Raw genomic sequence first — 19,962 nt, 5'->3', positions numbered from 1 at the left:
TGGTCCATTTCTGTCAGGCCACTTCTAGACAACTTTCTGTAGGCATAAATCTGATTAAACTTACAGCTCAGTACCTGTTCCAACCCACCTGAGTGTCCTCACAAACACCAATAGAGCAGTTTGTATGGTTGGAAAAGAGAGGGTGCCAACCCAGTCTACAAATAATCAAGGGAAACCCCACAAAACCAACGAGGAGGCAGAAAGTGGGTTCGGATGCAGCAGCACTTAAACACCGCCCGCACACGGAGGAGCGAGGCCCGAGCTGCGACAGCACCGACAGCCAGCGGCTTCCAGGGCTGCCGAAGACAAAGCAGCCTCTGCGCAGGATGGTACATGCGCCATTACATAACTAACCAACAGCCGAAAGCTTTAGTCATTAGTTGTACGGTTTATTTAGACAAGACAAAAGCTTGTACAGCTTTGTAACTGTACACAGAAATGAAAACATCTGAAATATATTAGTTTTTCCCCCTGCATATTTAGCTTTTTACTTTGTTCTTGAGAAGTGGTTCCTCAGGATTCCCGTTTCAGCAGTACGTACGCTCCCATCACCGCCAGCAGAGCGTACTGGAAGAGAACAGGGAACAAACACAACATCATTTCACAGCAGCTCTGAAGTGGCTCAAAGCCTCTCCAACATCACACCTTCCGGACAAGTGCGCAGATACACAATATTTTAACATGATCCCATTAATTGTGAACAGCCATCATGACTGCATATGCTTCGTTTATGACAGTCCTATAAAAAAGGTTCTCAAATTATTACAAATGCAGAGTTCTATTGGATAACAGATGAGCTAAAACAAGCAAAAAAAAACCCACCACAGCTCATTTTACGTTAGGTACTAAACCACACAGATTTACCAACACATACTCTCACATGCAAGATTCTTACTACCTCGCTATTTTATAATTTTAAACTCAAGTACTCACAATGTCTGCATACTTACCTTAAATTTTGGATAGTCATTCATGATTATAGTTACCATACCAACGTAGGGCAAAAACCTACAATGGACAAAACCACACGAATGTAAAATTAACCTTCAAATATGACATGGAGATGTATTGAATATTTTAGATGATCGATTTCAGATTAAAAAACACACAACAACCACCAAAACTAAACAAAACCCAAAGCAGAGCTTTAGAGACAATATGTACTTCAGGAAAATGTGGGAGCAAGACCTCAGATTTCTCTCTCATGTTTCTTACTGATAGCATTACTCATTATTATTAGTTCACTAATTATTAAGTAATCCATCCACATGGATCCCAGAAATGGCAATAACCATCCTGGTAACGAGGGGCACCCACAGAAGCCCATCCCGCGGCACAGGGAACCGGCTCTCAGGCTTGCTCTTGTTCTGCAGCTACAAGAGCCCTGTGAGCCACCACAGAAGGGACAGATTTGTTACATGTGCCATTATCAAAAAAACAATTAAAGACTTCCAGTCTTCCCATCAGTGACAGCACTACAGGAACTTTCCCAGGAAGTGATTCTTTACATCACCACTTCATGTAATAAAGCTTTAGAATACTACACCAGATCTAGTTTGTACCAACAGTGGAACTAAGTTCTAACCCTAAATGTTCTATTTTAGTTACAAACACAGACATTCCGCATTACTTACCCTCTTGCTCTTCCAACAACATCTTTCTTCTCTAGCCAGTTCTGACCTTCTTTGTACAAACCTCTATCATCGACTTCATTATTATCACCTTTAGTCAGAAATTTGATGTTCCCATTTTCTCTAGAAGGCAACGAGGTGACAAACCAAACACCACTTAATTTAAAAACCTCAATTAACATCCACAAAGCACAATGAAGATGAAAAGTGCTACAAGATTAGATAACCGTGTCTACTTCCAGTCCTGCGTATTTGACAAACACCATTAAATCATCAACACTGCAATTGTTACTGACAGAGTCAATAGATTTTAACCAGAAACGTTTTTAAAAACCACCCCTAGACCGTTGTTTGATATAAGCAATTACACAGTGAACACGAAAGGGATATTGTCCACCCGGAGCAGGCACTAAACCTCTTCAACAACAGCACTGTGTGCCTGCCTGGGACAAACCAAACACACCAAACCAGAAACAAACCCAACCAAACAACCCCCCCGCCTCTTCACTTTCAACAGAGAAAGCATTTTACTCTGAAATGCTGAATAATACCCTACTAAGTTTGTTTTGCTTTTAACAAATTGTGGAATAAGATCCTGTGAAGCCGTCACGCATTACAGAATAAATTGAACTGCATATGAATCACAAATCTCAGGTGAGGCAGACCCTGAAAGTCTTCCCTTAGGAGAAGACAGGGGTACAATACAGTGCTTTAGGACTTGTTTAACTCTAGTAATCACATTTATGCCAAAAATCTCTGTCCTTTTGATGAAAACAGATATTGAAGAGTCTCTAAGGTAGCTGCACACCTGCATCAAGTTTAGTATTTTGTCACTAACACCACAACACAGTTTTAGGTCACTTGTTAACTGCTAAACAATCCACTGAGTTCCAGGCAAAGCCCCACTTATGTTTGATATTTGTAAATGTGGAAACAAAGCAAAACAACAAAACGTGTAACCAGCCTTCACATAACGCAGCGCACACAAGACGCTCTGCTGGGCTTTGGGGCCGTACGGAGAAGTCCACGCCACCGAAAGGCTGCGGCAGGTGACAGAGCCCAGGCAGCCGGCTGCTCCCGAACCCGTCACCGCACCTTTCTGGGCTTTCTGCACCAACAGCGGTTCAAACCCTGGCCCTTTCCCTGCTGTTTCTAATGAACCAAGTCTCTTACACTGGGTTTGAATGTGATGATTTGATCACTGCTGTCAGAAAACCTTCCACATTTCATGCCCTTGCAAGATTTCAGTTCAACGCTCCCACTTAGAAAAATTGAGTTCACAGTCTTCAAAACGATTTTGATTAAGAAGCTGCCAATTGCAAGTAATTCATATCAAGAAACAAGGAATTTTTATTAAGACAAAATAGGTATTTAAGAAAAAAAGGTAATTCTTGGATATACATATTTGTTCCAAAAAAGCGTTGAGGAACAGATATTACTCAAAAGATAATCACCTTCAGTTCACAGCCAGGACTTCCTGAGTAACAAACATGTCAGTGCTTGCCACCTCCAGGCTGGTTTCTTGCTGTGCAGAACCAGAAACAGAATTGCCTCTGTTTGCAGACAGGACTGTTCATCATAGCAGGCATATGAGTAAAGGTAAAACCAAGTCACCTACCCGCTGCTTTTCAGCGGAAATTGCTGTTGGCATTGAGACTAATATACACCAAGAGAATAACAATCTCTTCTCTCATTCTTAGTCAAACCTCTTTCTTGGAAGGCTTCACATAAAGATCACATACTTGTCAGACTTCACATAGAGCTCTGGTTCTGAACCTTCACCTTCCTTCAGAGATTTGTTTTTAGAAGTTGCTATTTATCACACCAAAATCCCAGTTCCGTGACAGTCAGCGCAGCAGCGGACTCCGCTCCGCTGGCAAGAATAACGCGCACGGCTCGTGTCACCGGGCTCCTCTTTGGGATGGGTTTACCAGCGTCCAACTGAGCAGCTCTGCCGAGGGACAGAGTCACACGTGCCACAGCACCGCGGAAAATGTGGATCACATCCCAGAGGTGGCTTTGATCTTACAGCATATCCTCACCTGTCTTCTCCATAAAATACTACCAAATTAAAATGTAAGTGGAAGTCACAGTGAAGACAACTACATTTAGAAACAAGGAAAATGCCAAGTTGCATTACCTTTCATGTATTTTGATTACTCTGTGAACTATTGGAATGTCTCTGCCTTCGACTTTAAAAACAACTATTTCACCAGCTCTGATTGGGTCATCATGGAAATTCGTTAGGAACAACAGGTCTCCCCTGTGAAAAGCTGGTTCCATGCTGCCACTACAAACAAAGAGAGAGAGTTTATTAGCATTGTGGTGAGCGAAAGAAGAGCTATGAAAACAAAGAACATTTAATTCTTACAGATAGAGTGACAATTTCAATGGAAATCTGTAGCTTCACCCGTTCAGTAACAGCACGCCGACACTCAACACAACCAGAACGCAGTAAGCCTCCGAGCCAGCCTACAGAAGTCTGGCTTACTGCCCCAATGAAAGGAAACAAGCTGCAGAGGAAGCAGTATTGTGGCTACGATGGAGGAACAAAGCGAGCCATTCTGGTTACCCAATCCATCGGTGAAAAGTCAAAATATGTCTCCCAGTACAACAAGAAGTACTTCTCAACACAGAACGAGTTCAATTAACACCAGCAGGAGTTACGGTTACGTCAGCAATTATTATTAATGACCAGAACACCCTGTGTGGGACTACGCTGGGTCCTTGGGAACAGAAATTAGCCTTGAAGTTCTGAAGGCCTACCTGTGAGAAAGATGGGAGTAAAGGGGTATCCAGAGATGTTAATGATGTACCCGGGAGACAGAAGAGAGTAGAAGAGAAACACTGATGATAGCAAGATTAGCCAATAAGATGTTACTGCTGTAACTTGTAACCAATAGTTAAGAGACACATGAATTGGTAAAACTGTATCAAAATGCACTTGTGGCAATAAATGGCATCTACTACTTTCATCCTAGAAGAACTCGGTCTGTGTGGTTTGTCCGTCTCAACCACAACACCCATGCCTATTTTCAAAGCCAGCCACCGCACTCTTTGGTAACAACCTCTAAGGTACGACTCCGGATTCCATAACTAATAACATGAATAGATGAGTCTCACTAAAATACCGGTGTTTGCTGCAGACATTCCTTGCTGACCAACACTCCATTTCTGTTCCATGAACACGTGTTTAGCTTCAAGCGTTTGATCAGCATTCAGGGTCTGCAAGACTGACTCTGTACACCACATATCTACAAACTTCAATGGAAACCAGACTGCAGTTATGAAAACAGCCTAAGTGTCCGAAAACAGAGTTAAAAGAAAAAAAAGTGTTTGAGTATATCTTTAAGAAGGTGAGATTTCAAACTCAAAATCTATTCAAGGGGAAAAGGAAGGAGACGAAGGACAAAACAATCTCTGTACTTTAACAGAAACGCCTTTACATTGACTTACCTGAGCACCACAACAATAGGGCTTTCACTTCCAGTAACGACGATCAGCCCTTTCCATATCATAAGGGCAGAAGACACAATCATAGCAAAATTCAAGACTTGATAATACAGCTAGATAAAATAAGAAAAGTATTGTTTAAAGTTACCGTCTTGTATTTCAAAGCACAACACAGAAATTCAACCCATATGCACCACTGAATCACAACCCAGGCACGTGGACTTTTATGCTACAATCGTTTTCCAGAAGAAGCCTCGTGGAACCGATTGCTGTTCCGGCCACACCGCGGTACGCAGGTTTAGTCCAGCGTGTGCCCCAGCCTGGGCTCACGGTGCCCGGTCCACGCTCCCGCCTGTGAGCACCACAAGCCACTGAGCTCACTGGAACGACTTCTAAAATATCAGAAACTAATCTGGTTTGACCACAGGCTGCTGACTCCTCCTGAGCTCACAGGGCTCAAAACACACATGAGAAATACAGTAAAGCAGCAACACCAGCCGCTGCACTTTGAACAGTTATCTTTTCTGGACAGAAGAGCTGGGAGCATAGAAGAGACACAACAAGGGATCATTTCCTTTACTCGTTAGAAATATCTTATGTGGAAAATCTCTTATAACTTGAGTGCATTCCTGCTCGGCGCTGCCCTGAAGCGCGGATACAGCTTCTCACACCGCTTCCTCCGTTATTCTTCTCGGCAACACACGAAGATACTTTGGCGACAAACGACCCCGCCCGTCTGCACTCACCACCGTTCGATAACACGCTCATGGGACTCTCAGGTACGTGACCCGCCCGGCCCGGCCCACCCCCGGAATCTCCCGCGGACTCCGCGCCCCAGGCCCCGCCTGGCCGCACCGGCAGCCCCTCCGCTACCTGCCGCTTGTTCATGCGCCGCAGGTCCCCGAAGAGATCCATGGCGGCCGCGCAGGGCCGCACCGGCGGGTCCTCGGCGGGCGCGGGAGCCGCTCACAGCCCGAACCCCCACGCTCACCGCACCAACCAGGAAACTGCGGCGCGGGCACCGCGCTGCTCCCCGGGACTTGTAGTCTCCGTGCGCCTCCGCCCCGCCCACGCGCGGCGGCCTCTGCCGCCACCCGGACTACAACTCCCAGCATGCACCGCGCCGAGGGGCCTGAATGCGAATCCCCTCGCCTCCGGTCCCTGCAGGTGCCCAACCCATTTGCGGTCCGAGGGGGCTCTCGGTGGACGCTGAGAGCCCACGATACGGCGGAATGAGCCAGAGTTGTCTGCGAAGCAACAGGACGGCGACACCGGCTTCCTGAGCCGCGTCCTTCGGGTCAGGCGGCTGCCGGCCAGCCCTCGCTGGGGCCGCCGCTGCGTGTGCGCCGCTCATTGGAGGGCCGGCGGGGCGGGGCCGGCGGGGCGGGGCCGGCGGGGCGGGGCCGGCGGGGCGGGGCCACGTGCTCCGCCAGGTGCGCCGGTTCCCGGTGGAGCGGCGGGCGGTCCCCGCGGTGCAGTGTCCGCAGACCCTCCGGTGCCTGTTCAGCCCCGCCCGCCCGCGGCCACCAACGCGTTTGCAACACGTCTGGTACTTGTGCAACAGGGAAATGATGATCGCGAAACTACTAATTAACATACGTAACACATAAGCGAACCACTGCCTAATTACACTTCGCTCCCAGCAAAAAAGGGCCAAATTCTCATTTACACCAGAAATCGTTCTACCTGGAATAAATCTAAAAGCCTCATTGAATATACCACCAGTTTACAGCAGGGCAGCAAAACTGAGTGCAGACCAGTAACTCAGGCAATTATAGATAATTTGACGAAGAAATCTTTGTCAAATTTACTTTGCCATTGTAACAAAATCTTTATGTCATTTCTTGTGGTTATAGATGTACATTTCTCTTTAGCTATTCAAATAATTAATTACATTAATGCAGAATATCATATTTGCCTTAATATAAAGAAACCACAGCAAACCAGTGTTTGTTCCAAAGCACCGTGTACCGCACTCAAATTGCGACTCGTGCAGTCATTCTGGTGGAGACAATTAGAAGCGGAAGCTCAGATTATAAAACCTAATTTTGTAACAAGTGGAGGGAAAAAGCCGTTGAAGCCGGTTGTTTTTTCTTCGCAGAGATGCCACACGGTTGTGTCCAAGGCACAAACCCACATCTGATTCTGAGACCATAGCATCTTTGCCTGTCACTTTGCTATCAATTAGAGTTCCAAAACTCAGAATGCACTTTTACCCACCCATTGTACATGGTGAGGAAAGGGAAACATCAGGAATGGGCTTTTCGTCCATTTCCACAGACATGAGGAACCACCCACCCACGCTTCTGCTGGTGGTTCTGCTATTTTATCATCCGGATGATTTAGGTTGCTAAAGGTCACATGTGTTTTGAAATCCTCCCGCTCTCTGGATGTTTGACTTCAATATTTGTGCAGTGGATCTTCCAGAGCACTGCGGCTGCAAAATTATGCACATTTTTTAGAACACGGAATAATGTAGCTCTTGACATTCTGGCTGGTTTGCCAGACCTTTGCGAACATCCAGGCATTAGAGCTACCTGTATATATAATATTTGAATTACAGCTCTTTGTTTTCAAAGAGATTGGCCATGGGCAAATACCCAGCACCTTGCACCTGAGCTGAAAAATGTAGGTTAATAGGCGAAGCCATAGGAGTTCACCTGCAGCTGCTCAGAGTAAAGCACGGAAGAAATGCAATGCCTGCCTTTCCTGGCGAGCACTCTTTGTTCCAAACACATTGGAACTATTGTACTCCCCGTTCCCGTTGCTCAACGGGCAGTTGCAGCAGCCGTGCTGTGCACAGGGCCGCCCAAAAGCACCGGGGTGCCGCTCGCACCAATCCCTCCCTGTGTTCCCGTAACGCCGCGGCGCTGAGCTGCCCGCAGGACCAGCTGCAGCGAGCGGGACGCTCTGCAAGAAGCTTCCGCTCCATCTGCCGAGCGCCAGAGGGACAGGGCGAGTCAGAGAAGGGGCGGTTTCGGAGGACAGGGCTGCAGTCTGGTGTCCAGGAGACTCACCTCCGCGGGCCCGTGCTCGGGGAGCAGCGCTGGCCCCCGTGCTCGCTGTACACACGTGTTCCTCGCCCTCGGGGCCAGCCGCGGGTGGATTGTCCGCTGCCATGTCCACAAGCAGGATCGTGGTCCTGATACCTTCGCTGGTACCTTCAGCTGAGCCCTGTCCTGTCCCGTGAGGTGCGGAGCTGGGCCCTGTCCTGTCCCGTGAGGTGCGGAGCTGGGCCCTGTCCTGTCCTGTGAGGTGCGGAGCTGGGCCCTGTCCTGTCCCGTGAGGTGCGGAGCTGGGCCCTGTCCTGTCCTGTGAGGTGTGGAGCTGAGCCCTGTCCTGTCCTGTGAGGTGCGGAGCTGAGCCCTGTCCTGTCCTGTGAGGTGCGGAGCTGAGCCCTGTCCTGTCCCGTGAGGTGCGGAGCTGAGCCCTGTCCTGTCCTGTGAGGTGCGGAGCTGAGCCCTGTCCTGTCCCGTGAGGTGCGGAGCTGGGCCCTGTCCTGTCCCGTGAGGTGTGGAGCTGAGCCCTGTCCTGTCCCGTGAGGTGTGGAGCTGAGCCCTGTCCTGTCCCGTGAGGTGTGGAGCTGAGCCCTGTCCTGTCCTGTGAGGTGCGGAGCTGAGCCCTGTCCTGTCCCGTGAGGTGCGGAGCTGAGCCCTGTCCTGTCCCGTGAGGTGTGGAGCTGAGCCCTGTCCTGTCCCGTGAGGTGTGGAGCTGAGCCCTGTCCTGTCCTGTGAGGTGCGGAGCTGAGCCCTGTCCTGTCCCGTGAGGTGCGGAGCTGAGCCCTGTCCTGTCCCGTGAGGTGTGGAGCTGAGCCCTGTCCTGTCCCGTGAGGTGCGGAGCTGAGCCCTGTCCTGTCCCGTGAGGTGCGGAGCTGGGCCCTGTCCTGTCCTGTGAGGTGTGGAGCTGAGCCCTGTCCTGTCCCGTGAGGTGCGGAGCTGGGCCCTGTCCTGTCCTGTGAGGTGCGGAGCTGAGCCCTGTCCTGTCCCGTGAGGTGCGGAGCTGAGCCCTGTCCTGTCCCGTGAGGTGTGGAGCTGAGCCCTGTCCTGTCCCGTGAGGTGCGGAGCTGGGCCCTGTCCTGTCCCGTGAGGTGCGGAGCTGAGCCCTGTCCTGTCCCGTGAGGCGCGGAGCTGAGCCCTGTCCTGTCCCGTGAGGCGCGGAGCTGAGCCCTGTCCTGTCCCGTGAGGTGCGGAGCTGAGCCCTGTCCTGTCCCGTGAGGCGCGGAGCTGAGCCCTGTCCTGTCCCGTGAGGTGTGGAGCTGGGCCCTGTCCTGTCCTGTGAGGTGCGGAGCTGAGCCCTGTCCTGTCCCGTGAGGCGCGGAGCTGAGCCCTGTCCTGTCCCGTGAGGTGCGGAGCTGAGCCCTGTCCTGTCCCGTGAGGTGCGGAGCTGAGCCCTGTCCTGTCCCGTGAGGCGCGGAGCTGAGCCCTGTCCTGTCCCGTGAGGCGTGGAGCTGGGCCCTGTCCTGTCCTGTGAGGTGCGGAGCTGAGCCCTGTCCTGTCCCGTGAGGCGTGGAGCTGAGCCCTGTCCTGTCCTGTGAGGTGCGGAGCTGAGCCCTGTCCTGTCCCGTGAGGTGCGGAGCTGGGCCCTGTCCTGTCCCGTGAGGTGTGGAGCTGAGCCCTGTCCTGTCCCGTGAGGCACCGAGCTGGGCCCTGTCCTGTCCCGTGAGGCGCGGAGCTGAGCCCTGTCCTGTCCCGTGAGGCGCGGAGCTGAGCCCTGTCCTGTCCTGTGAGGTGCGGAGCTGAGCCCTGTCCTGTCCCGTGAGGCACCGAGCTGAGCCCTGTCCTGTCCCGTGAGGCGCGGAGCTGAGCCCTGTCCTGTCCCGTGAGGCGCGGAGCTGGGCCCTGTCCTGTCCCGTGAGGCACCGAGCTGAGCCCTGTCCTGTCCCGTGAGGTGCGGAGCTGAGCCCTGTCCTGTCCTGTGAGGCGCGGAGCTGAGCCCTGTCCTGTCCCGTGAGGCGCGGAGCTGAGCCCTGTCCTGTCCCGTGAGGCACCGAGCTGAGCCCTGTCCTGTCCCGTGAGGTGCGGAGCTGAGCCCTGTCCTGTCCCGTGAGGTGCGGAGCTGAGCCCTGTCCTGTCCCGTGAGGCGCGGAGCTGAGCCCTGTCCTGTCCCGTGAGGCGCGGAGCTGAGCCCTGTCCTGTCCCGTGAGGTGCGGAGCTGGGCCCTGTCCTGTCCCGTGAGGTGCGGAGCTGAGCCCTGTCCTGTCCCGTGAGGTGCGGAGCTGGGCCCTGTCCTGTCCCGTGAGGCGCGGAGCTGGGCTGCCACACGGGCCGGACCAGCCGCGATGCAAACCCGGCTCGGGAGCCTCCTCGCGCGCCGGGCTGTCTGACAACGAGCAGCCACGGCTCTGCCGCAGCGAGGCCTGTGGGCCGCGTCCCCTCGTTGTGTGGGTTACGTGGGCTCCGTCATCCTTGGCACCTCAGTCTCAGTCATTTCCACATTTCACAGCATCCACTGAGGTGCCGTGGGTCGTTTTTCCTGTGCGAAGAACAGAGCTATAGAACATGACCCCAGCTGCACACCTTCGCTCTTAAAAGTTATTTTTGAAGTAATTTCGTCTGCCTCCGTCAGACCACACGCCAAGTAGTCTCAAGCAATTCTGCCTTTGAAGTACCATTAAGGTTCCTTAAAATCGGGCACCCAGCAGGCAGGCCTCAGAGTGACCTGTCGCTGGCCATGCAGCCCTTCATGCTGTTTGTTAATGGCACTCCTGGCGTGTCTCGCTCTTCTGAGAGGCTTTTCCCAGGCACTGAGAAACCCAAGCACAGACGCTTCCCCAGGGCTTCACCAGGGCTCTGAGTTACCTGCTGTTTTCAGCGCGTGCCTCCGAGGGGCATTCAGATTTTGCCATTGTGTCCTCTGTTGGTTCTGTGCCGCATTCCAATTTGTCTGCCCTTTATCTCACTAAAACCCCGGTCCTGGCGTTAGGTGCTGGCTGGACAGCAGCCCCACCAGTGAGGACGCCCCGCACACGGCGTTTGCGAGCCGCCCTGCTCCCTCGGGGCCGGTTCTGCAGGGCCCTGCACGGTGCTCCCCAAATGCTGCTGATCGCACATCCCATCAGTAAACTTGTGATCATGCACCCTCAATATCTGTATATTTACTTAATTATAAATTACGTAAATGTGTGACTGTACTAATATATTATGCATGTTATAAAACATACACGAAAAATAACAAAGTGTGAGATAAAGGTGACACAAACATTATTTTTTACAAAATATTTTATTAATTTCATTTTTTAATGGTACAAAGATATTTTGCTTTAGGGCATGCGTGGCCTACTCCTTGCGGAACTTCTCTCCCGAATCCTGTTACCTGTCCGGGATCTGTTAACAGGCGGAGTTTCCAAGCAGAGCGCCGCGGTGTGCGGTTGTTTCTCGTTGTGAGTCAGCGCCCTCGGCGTGCCCTGCGCGCCCTGCGTGCCCTGCGCGCCCTGCGCGCCGCTGCCTGGGCAGCTGACCTGAGCGCAGACAGGGGACGTGCTGCAGGGAACAGCTCGTCTGCGAAACAACTCCTTCTTCTGGGGAGAGGGGACGGAGAGGGAGGGACCCAGCTGAACGAACATCCAGTCGAATTTAGCTAATAATGTTCTCTTTTTGTCCCCTTACCCCGAGGAATTGACTAAACCAGAAACAACTTGAAAAAGTGCTTAGGCCTTTCCAAGTGAAAAAGAGTTTATTTTTTAAAACTGCCCAAGAGCAAAGGAGGAGACGGGTAAAAGGTTTCTAAAAACTCTAACAAAAGCAACTATTTAATCCTTATTCAGGAACAATCTCTTGGTGGTGAAACTGTGTAACTGCTGGGTTTGGCTCTTTGCTGGGGGAGGAGAGAACACTGAGATGGCTCATGGGATTAGTTTCCTTTCCTCCGAAAACTGCTAAAACCTTTGCATAAAAGCAGCTCACCTCGAACTGGAAATGCTCTGAAATGCTCTCTGCATTCGCCGTCAGTCAGCTCTGGTGACAGCTCCATCGTCACCGACCCTGCTCTGTCCCTGTTGTGCCGGGTATCAGCCCACAGACTGTCACTGTCACCGTGTCACTGTCCCCGTGGGATCCAGGCCAAGAGGCAGCGCTGCTGTCTGCACCTGCAAAATGTGCTCGTGCCTCGTTGTCCCTCCGCTGTCCCTCTGCTGTCCCTCCGCTGTCCCTTCACTGTCCCCCACTATCCCTCCGCTGTCCCTCCGCTGTCCCTTCGCTGTCCCCCACTATCCCTCTGCTGTCCTTCCGTTGTCCCCCGCTGGTCCCTCCGCTGTGTCTCCGCTGTCCCTCTGCTGTCCCCGCAGCACCGAGCTGGCTGACAATCGCGCTCACTAACCAGCTGCCATTTGCTCACCTGCACTGGAGAAGTGAGGCTGACACGCTGTCTGCCAACAACGAGGAAGGGGGTGTGATGTCACTTGAGAGCCCCACTCACAGCACCGGAGCTGAGCTCAGTGAGCTGAACTTGGCCTCTGGCTGCAGCGCCTGCTACGTGGTGCTCGTGCCTTGACTTCCGTGGGCATCTGGAAAGCGCTCGCCATCCCCGAGAGGAGCACGTGGTGTGGGGACGTCTCGGGGAGGCAAACCCTCCGGAGCAGGGCTGGTGCGGCTCGCTGCGGGAATGCTTCTCTGCATAGAAAGGGCTCCACTTGTTTTGCTAACAGCAACAGTATGTAAATGTAATGACCAAGAGCTATTTTGAGACAGTAGCTCCTCCAGTTACAGCCTGATTGCATCCATCAGGAGCTGCTCTGCATTTTAACTGAGAAAGTGACAGTCACTTAAAGCAGGAAATATCGTTGCACTTGACGTTCAATATTAATCCGGCACACAAGCTGTGGCCTTGTCAGCCAAGCGGCGGAGGGGCTCGGAGCAACGCTGATCACGCAGCGCATCCGTATCCCTGCCATCGTATTGGAATCGTTGAATATGAAATAGCAGAACTTGAGACAATAAAATAAACGGACTGGATAAAGGCTCCTGCCAAATCACATTAAGGGACATATCTGTGAAGGATACAATGTTCAGATTATTTTGCTAATAGTCACATTACTGCTCCAAATAAATCTCTTTTATCCAAATTAGAAACCTGAGGGTCAGAGAAGCAAGCTGTAGTGCCTCTGGTTCGTTTTCCAGGTGAATCTGAGTCTTTTCCAATGCCTTGCGTCACCAGGCACTTCCAGAGCACCCCATAGCAGTGGGGCGGAGCACGGTGCACGGTGCGTTTCGGCCAGCAGGGAATGCGCGGTGTGCGCTCGGTGCCCGTGCGGGTGGTGGGGGGTTTGCCATGGCCTGGCACCTGCTGCTGTGCAGGCCTGTCCTGCGGGGACGAGGTGACGCGGTCCTGCGGGGACGAGGTGACGCGGTCCTGTGGGGACAAGGTGACGCGGTCCTGCGGGGACGAGGTGACGCGGTCCTGCGGCTCCCCGCTGTCCCCACTGTCCTCGCCGTCCCCTCCTGCCCGCTGGCCACACCGCAGGGTGTCCTGCTGCCGCGGCCCATGGGAGGAAAGCTAGGGAAGAAGTAACACTAAAACCAGTCTCTGTATGGTCACTTTTGAGGACACAATTCGTTTGTTCTCAAAGGCAAGAAGCACTCAGGGAGCAGGCAAGATGTGCTCCTTATTTCATGCTCCTGCATCCAGCTCCGGCCCCAGAGCCCTGTTTGTACACAAAGCCCAGCGATGTAGGTCGGGTGCGCTTGTGCCTGCTACGTTTGCCACGTTCTGTACTTATTTATCTTCTCACTCCATTACCCACCCTTTGTCCTCCTGGGCGCCTAGACGGATAACCTTTTACTAATAATCTGAAATTCAAATACAAAGAATTGACTCCCGAAGTGCTCCAATATTTGAGAAAGGTTTTAAAATAAAATAGGTTTGTTCTGTGTCCCATTACTGGCCTGGCAGCTGCGTGTGTATGCCGAGTCTACTGAGAAAGGTAATATTAACAGAATGAAAAGGTCAGAGTTATATAAAAATCCTTTTAAAACCGAACAGGCCTGCTGTACTGAATTCCCCAGATACACAGAGGGAAGAACAGAGAACAGGGGCCTTGGGTGGGTGAAGCCGTGCACCTGCGACCGCCCCTCAGCAACGAGCCTGGGGAGCGTGCTCAGCCACACGCGGCCCGCGCCTGCCTGGCTCTGCCCGGCTCTGCCCGGCTCTGCCCGGCTCTGCTTGGCTCTGCCCGGCTCTGCTTGGCTCTGCCCGGCTCTGCCCGGCTCTGCCCGGCTCTGCTTGGCTCTGCCCGGCTCTGCCCGGCTCTGCCCGGCTCTGCTTGGCTCTGCCCGGCTCTGCCCGGCTCTGCTTGGCTCTGCCCGGCTCTGCCTGGCGCTGCCCGGCTCTGCCCGGCTCTGCCCGGCTCTGCTTGGCTCTGCCCGGCTCTGCCTGGCTCTGCCCGGCTCTGCCCGGCTCTGCTTGGCGCTGCCCGGCTCTGCCCGGCTCTGCTTGGCTCTGCCCGGCTCTGCCCGGCTCTGCTTGGCTCTGCCCGGCTCTGCCTGGCGCTGCCCGGCTCTGCCCGGCTCTGCTTGGCTCTGCCCGGCTCTGCCTGGCGCTGCCCGGCTCTGCCCGGCTCTGCCCGGCTCTGCTTGGCTCTGCCCGGCTCTGCCCGGCTCTGCTTGGCTCTGCCCGGCTCTGCCTGGCGCTGCCCGGCTCTGCCCGGCTCTGCCCGGCTCTGCTTGGCTCTGCCCGGCTCTGCCTGGCGCTGCCCGGCTCTGCCCGGCTCTGCCCGGCTCTGCCCGGCTCTGCTTGGCTCTGCCCGGCTCTGCCTGGCGCTGCCCGGCTCTGCCCGGCTCTGCCCGCCGGCACGGGGACGGGGACGGGGACCCTCCGGGCGAGTCACCGATGGGGGGTACCGGGGAGGCCACTGCACCATGCAGGGGCGATAATACCCGCTCGGATCCGACCAAACGCTTGTCTGGCTCAGGCTCTGACAAAGCCAAAACCACTGCAGGAATCCTTCACAAATAATTTTATTTGCTATAAATACACTTTTAACCCTTGCTGAAACCTTGATATTCATAATTTTCTGTGGCATCGAGTGTCACTGTTTCACTGTATGATAGAATTAAACCCATGTGTTCTATCAGTTTTGAATGTTCTGCTCCTCGTAGGACATGGTTCCCTCGCACATCCTGAGTCCTCTGCTGCACCCACCACAGCTGGGCCCCAGCTTGAGCTGCTCTGTGGAGGAGCAGATGAAGGGGAGCAGGGTGCAGGGAGCAGGGGTGCAGGGTGCAGGGAGCAGAGTGCGGGGTGCAGGGAGCAGGGGTGCAGGGAGCAGGGGTGCAGGGAGCAGGGGTGCATGTTCTCGCTCGCCCCCCCGTGCCCCAGCCCACCGCCCCCATCGCTTTCCCCGGCAGAGCGTCCGGCCCCTGCTGTGCTGATTGTGCGGGACGAGGCGGCTCTGCCCGCCCGGTGTCCCACTTCTCCTGCTCATTGTTCCTCCCCGCCAGCCTCACAGCCTTTCTCAAGGGCATTTTTGTTGCTGGCAAATGGAACATTTTGGAAAGCGTCTCAGCGTGGCTCTGTGCACAATGCGGCTGGCCGGCTCCACACTGCCTCACGGGGCTATTGTGACCTCCCATGCTGTCATTTTCTGTTCCTTTCCCACTGATAAGTGACCATGTGTCCCCAAGAAGATGCATTCAAAACTTGCCCACGTGGTTTGTGTTCTTCTTTTCCACGCATACTAGTGTCTCACTGACTTGTTTCTGTGCCTTTCCCAAAGACCTCACCAGGTCCCTGAGACAACCCGGGCTGGGCAGCGTGCCGGCTGCTCCGGGTGACCCAGCACCCACCCGGTGCCCGACACCCACCGCCAGCCCTTACAAACTGCAGCAAACGTCTGTACACCCCACAATGTAGCAGCTGAGGAGGGCTCGCCACTCCCGAAAGCTTTGTTTTCATACACCGAGGGACGCTTCAGCTGGTGAAGCGGTCTGAGGGGAGCACGGCTGAGCATTAGCGCTGCCGGCGTTAACCGACGCCAGCAGGTGAAAAGCCAGTGCTCTCTGCGCTGTGCGGGCAGGTGGGGCCGAGCCCGTCACGCGAGGACTGCGCTGCCGCCGCCTCCGTGGCGCGGGAGCTTCGCATCTCCAGTTCCCTGCATCTTCAGTCGTGGTTTCTCAGCGTTGTGTTAACTGTTGCTGTAACTTGGGCATCGGTTTTGTTGTCAGAAGTTTACTCTTTCCTTCCTCCCATGCACCATACAGCTGAGGGGGAGGAGAGCGAGCACCACGCAAAACCGAGATGTTTAGGGAATAGTTTTGACAGAAAAAAAAGAAGAGATGAAACATTTCAATAAAATCAAGGTATTTTTCTTGAAGACTGTTGTTGGCATAATGTCTGTGCTTTGCGATTGTCTTAGATGTATTTCCTCATTAGTGAAAAGATGTTTTGTCTGAGAGGTGAAGGGACAAAGAGCGAAGATGCCCCGGGCCTGGTGGGTGGATTAGCCCCCGCAGACAAGGGTGCAGATGCTGGAGGAGCCGATGCCCACGACAGGCTTGTAATCTCTGCACGCAGCCTGCCGTTAAACACAATCTAATCAGGGCGGCAGCAGGCGCACTCCGACCCACGTATTGTCACCAGTGACAGAGCGGACGCCTTACCATGGACAATGCCACCCTGCTGCACGGCAGAGACGCTCATTTGATGGGAGGTAAGGAGGCCGCGCAGCGGGGCTGGGGGCTGCCGCCCGCCTCCCATCCCACAGGAACGCTGTCACTGGGGGCCCTTCCAGCGAGATAACAGTCCCCTCACTGTTTCTTTCACATGGAACAAAGCCAAAGAGCCTCACCACCCTCCCTGCCGCACCCCGGCTGTGCAGCACACAGCCCACGAGCACCAAAAACAGGTTGCACGAAGCGACCAGCCCCACTTTGGGTGACAGATTGCTAATCGTGCACATTTAGGGTTTTGTTTGGTAGAGATCTTTACAGCAGCAGAAAAGGAAGTTTTCAGCACAGAAAGTAGTAGTTGTTACACAAACTAAAGGGAATTTGTATAATCCTGACTCATCTTCTGCAGTGTTGGGTGGTGATGAGTCAGATGCCCTTCCTCCAGCAGGAGATACCAAGTACCGGCCACTGCAAGTCTGAGATTGCTTGAAAGACTCCCAGGCTGTGCTGGTTGCAAACCAGCAAGCTGCCTTTATTTCTGTGTTTGCTTCAATTGTAGGAAGAACGTCATGGGCAGCTCGAAATCAGCAAACAGGCAGGCTGAGCTGCTCCTGACATCCTCATCCCTGAGGACTGCGCTTCCTGAGGTAAAGAGGAGAAAGGCAGCAGCAGATTCGCTCTTGCTGGAAATAACGCTGCACCTGAGCTGCTCCCCGCCGCCAAGGTTTCTTAACTGGCTGCTGGCGGCTTTTGCTTAGTTCTGATGACTCGCTCAGAGCCCAGTTCTGGATGTTTGGATTCCCCTTTACCCTATTTTATTATGTGCTTATTCCATTTCATGGCACGGGCTACGGAAAGGCAGCAGTAGAAGCGCTGCCTGGCTGTGCTCGGCTGCAGAGGGACAGGCACCCTGGCTGTGGTGGCTGCGGTGGCTGATGGTGGATGCGGTGGCTGATGGTGGCTGATGGTGGCTGCGGTGGCTGATGGTGGATGCGGTGGCTGATGGTGGCTGATGGTGGCTGCGGTGGCTGATGGTGGATGCGGTGGCTGATGGTGGCTGATGGTGGCTGATGGTGGCTGATGGTGGCTGCGGTGGCTGATGGTGGCTGATGGTGGATGCGGTGGCTGATGGTGGCTGATGGTGGATGCGGTGGCTGATGGTGGCTGATGGTGGATGCGGTGGCTGATGGTGGCTGATGGTGGCTGTAGTGGCTGCGGTGGCTGATGGTGGCTGATGGTGGCTGCAGTGGCTGATGGTGGCTGCGGTGGCTGATGGTGGCTGCGGTGGCTGATGGTGGCTGATGGTGGCTGCAGTGGCTGATGGTGGCTGCGGTGGCTGATGGTGGCTGATGGTGGCTGCAGTGGCTGATGGTGGCTGCAGTGGCTGATGGTGGCTGCAGTGGCTGATGGTGGTTGATGGTGGCTGTAGTGGCTGATGGTGGCTGTAGTGGCTGCGGTGGCTGATGGTGGCTGATGGTGGATGATGGTGGCTGCGGTGGCTGATGGTGGCTGCAGTGGCTGATGGTGGCTGCGGTGGCTGATGGTGGTTGATGGTGGCTGTGGTGGCTGATGGTGGCTGTGGTGGCTGTGGTGGCTGATGGTGGCTGTAGTGGCTGCGGTGGCTGATGGTGGCTGCAGCGGCTGAGGGTGGCTTATGGTGGCTGATGGTGGCTGTGGTGGCTGAGGGTGGCTGCAGTGGCTGATGGTGGCTGCGGTGGCTGATGGTGGTTGATGGTGGCTGTGGTGGCTGATGGTGGCTGCAGTGGCTGATGGTGGCTGCGGTGGCTGATGGTGGTTGATGGTGGCTGTGGTGGCTGATGGTGGCTGCAGTGGCTGATGGTGGCTGCGGTGGCTGATGGTGGTTGATGGTGGCTGTGGTGGCTGATGGTGGCTGCAGTGGCTGATGGTGGCTGTGGTGGCTTATGGTGGCTGCGGTGGCTGTAGTGGCTTATGGTGGCTGCGGTGGCTGCAGTGGCTGATGGTGGCTGCAGTGGTTGATGGTGGATGATGGTGGCTGTGGTGGCTGACGATGGCTGATGGTGGCTGCGGTGGCTGATGATGGCTGATGGTGGCTGATGATGGCTGATGGTGGCTGCGGTGGCTGATAGTGGCTGATGGTGGCTGATGGTGGCTGATGGTGGCTGCGGTGGCTGATGGTGGCTGTGGTGGCTGCGGTGGCTGATGGTGGCTGTGGTGGCTGACGATGGCTGATGGTGGCTGCGGTGGCTGATGGTGGCTGTGGTGGCTGACGATGGCTGATGGTGGCTGCGGTGGCTGATGATGGCTGATGGTGGCTGATGATGGCTGATGGTGGCTGCGGTGGCTGATGGTGGCTGATGGTGGCTGATGGTGGCTGCGGTGGCTGATGGTGGCTGTGGTGGCTGCGGTGGCTACAGTGGCTGACGATGGCTGATGGTGGCTGCGGTGGCTGCGTGTCTCAAGGCGTCACTGTGGTGCCCTCCCTGGCTGTCTGGTTGCCAGACCACTCGGTGGGCCCTGGGGCACCTGCAGGAACCCACCAGACAGTGTGCGGTTCTCGCCGTGTCTCCTGGGTGGCATCTGTCAAGCTCAGTGGCACCATGAGCTCTGCTGTGTTCCCCAGTTCGACGCCGTCGTCCAAGTCCAGCCCAGGGCCTTCCCAGAGCACGGGCACGCCTGTGCCAGCTGTGCCTCGCTCGGGTCACCTGGGACAGCGTCTTCTCTCACTGCTGCGTTTCTCAGTTTGGGAGAAAGAAGCATCTGAACGCACAGTGTCTGCCCCCGCTCGGGCCGGGGAGCAGCAGGGACCAAACCCTGCAGGGCGCACTGCTGTAGAAAGACAGTGTGTACATAAATGCCTACAACTGCTAGCGTTTTCTTTTCATGTGCTTTACTCCATTGCTCGAAGGGACGCCACGGGTAGTTCAGTAGGATACATACTCAACTACACACAGATTTTCTGTTCTGAGACAACTAGAATAGACACCTCCTAAAACAAAATTGACATATGGCAAAAATACTTCCTTTCCTTCTCGTGTTTGTAGGATTCCAGCCTTGAGAAGGTGCATCCAGCGTCAGGAGCTGCCCTGTGGAAACTCCACCTATAGCTCCTACAGGGAGTGCCTAGCGAGGGCATCCTGGGGACTCTGAGTGAGCCAGGCATTGTACATGATGTGACGATTAATGGATATTATGGTAAAAAACATCTCGGTTTGGCTCTATCCTCTCGCTCACGGTGCTGTGTAAATGCAGGTGAACACACAACATTCAAATAGCTGTTGATAGCACCATCTGCAAAA

The 19,962-nt window shown here is 54.2% G+C and overlaps 1 protein-coding gene across 1 annotated transcript; it reads right to left on the bottom strand.

The window, feature by feature from the left end:
• Nucleotides 1-368: 368 nt before the first annotated feature.
• On the bottom strand, nucleotides 369-6,115 carry LOC136115564 (signal peptidase complex catalytic subunit SEC11C). The gene is made up of 6 exons (XM_065861779.2): nucleotides 5,958-6,115; nucleotides 5,088-5,197; nucleotides 3,772-3,921; nucleotides 1,635-1,754; nucleotides 951-1,008; nucleotides 369-567 (listed from the first exon to the last, which is right to left on the bottom strand). The coding sequence occupies exons 1-6, from the start codon at nucleotides 5,997-5,999 to the stop codon at nucleotides 514-516; spliced, it is 534 nt and encodes a 177-aa protein (XP_065717851.1). The 5' UTR covers nucleotides 6,000-6,115; the 3' UTR covers nucleotides 369-513.
• Between the last annotated feature and the right edge of the window lie 13,847 nt (nucleotides 6,116-19,962).

Source organism: Patagioenas fasciata, chromosome Z (assembly GCF_037038585.1).
Source record: "Patagioenas fasciata isolate bPatFas1 chromosome Z, bPatFas1.hap1, whole genome shotgun sequence".
In the NCBI taxonomy this organism is placed as follows: domain Eukaryota; kingdom Metazoa; phylum Chordata; class Aves; order Columbiformes; family Columbidae; genus Patagioenas; species Patagioenas fasciata.
This window is presented reverse-complemented; position numbering and strand designations above follow the sequence as displayed.

Bases quoted from the DNA above. Each gene is read 5' to 3' on its own strand.
- LOC136115564 (XM_065861779.2), bottom strand. From the start codon at position 5,999: ATGGATCTCTTCGGGGACCTGCGGCGCATGAACAAGCGGCAG. The intron at 1,755-3,771 runs GTAATGCAACTT...GTTGCCTTCTAG, and splicing joins GTAATCAAAATACATGAAAG to AGAAAATGGGAACATCAAAT. The intron at 1,009-1,634 runs GTAAGTAATGCG...TGTCCATTGTAG, and splicing joins GTTGTTGGAAGAGCAAGAGG to GTTTTTGCCCTACGTTGGTA.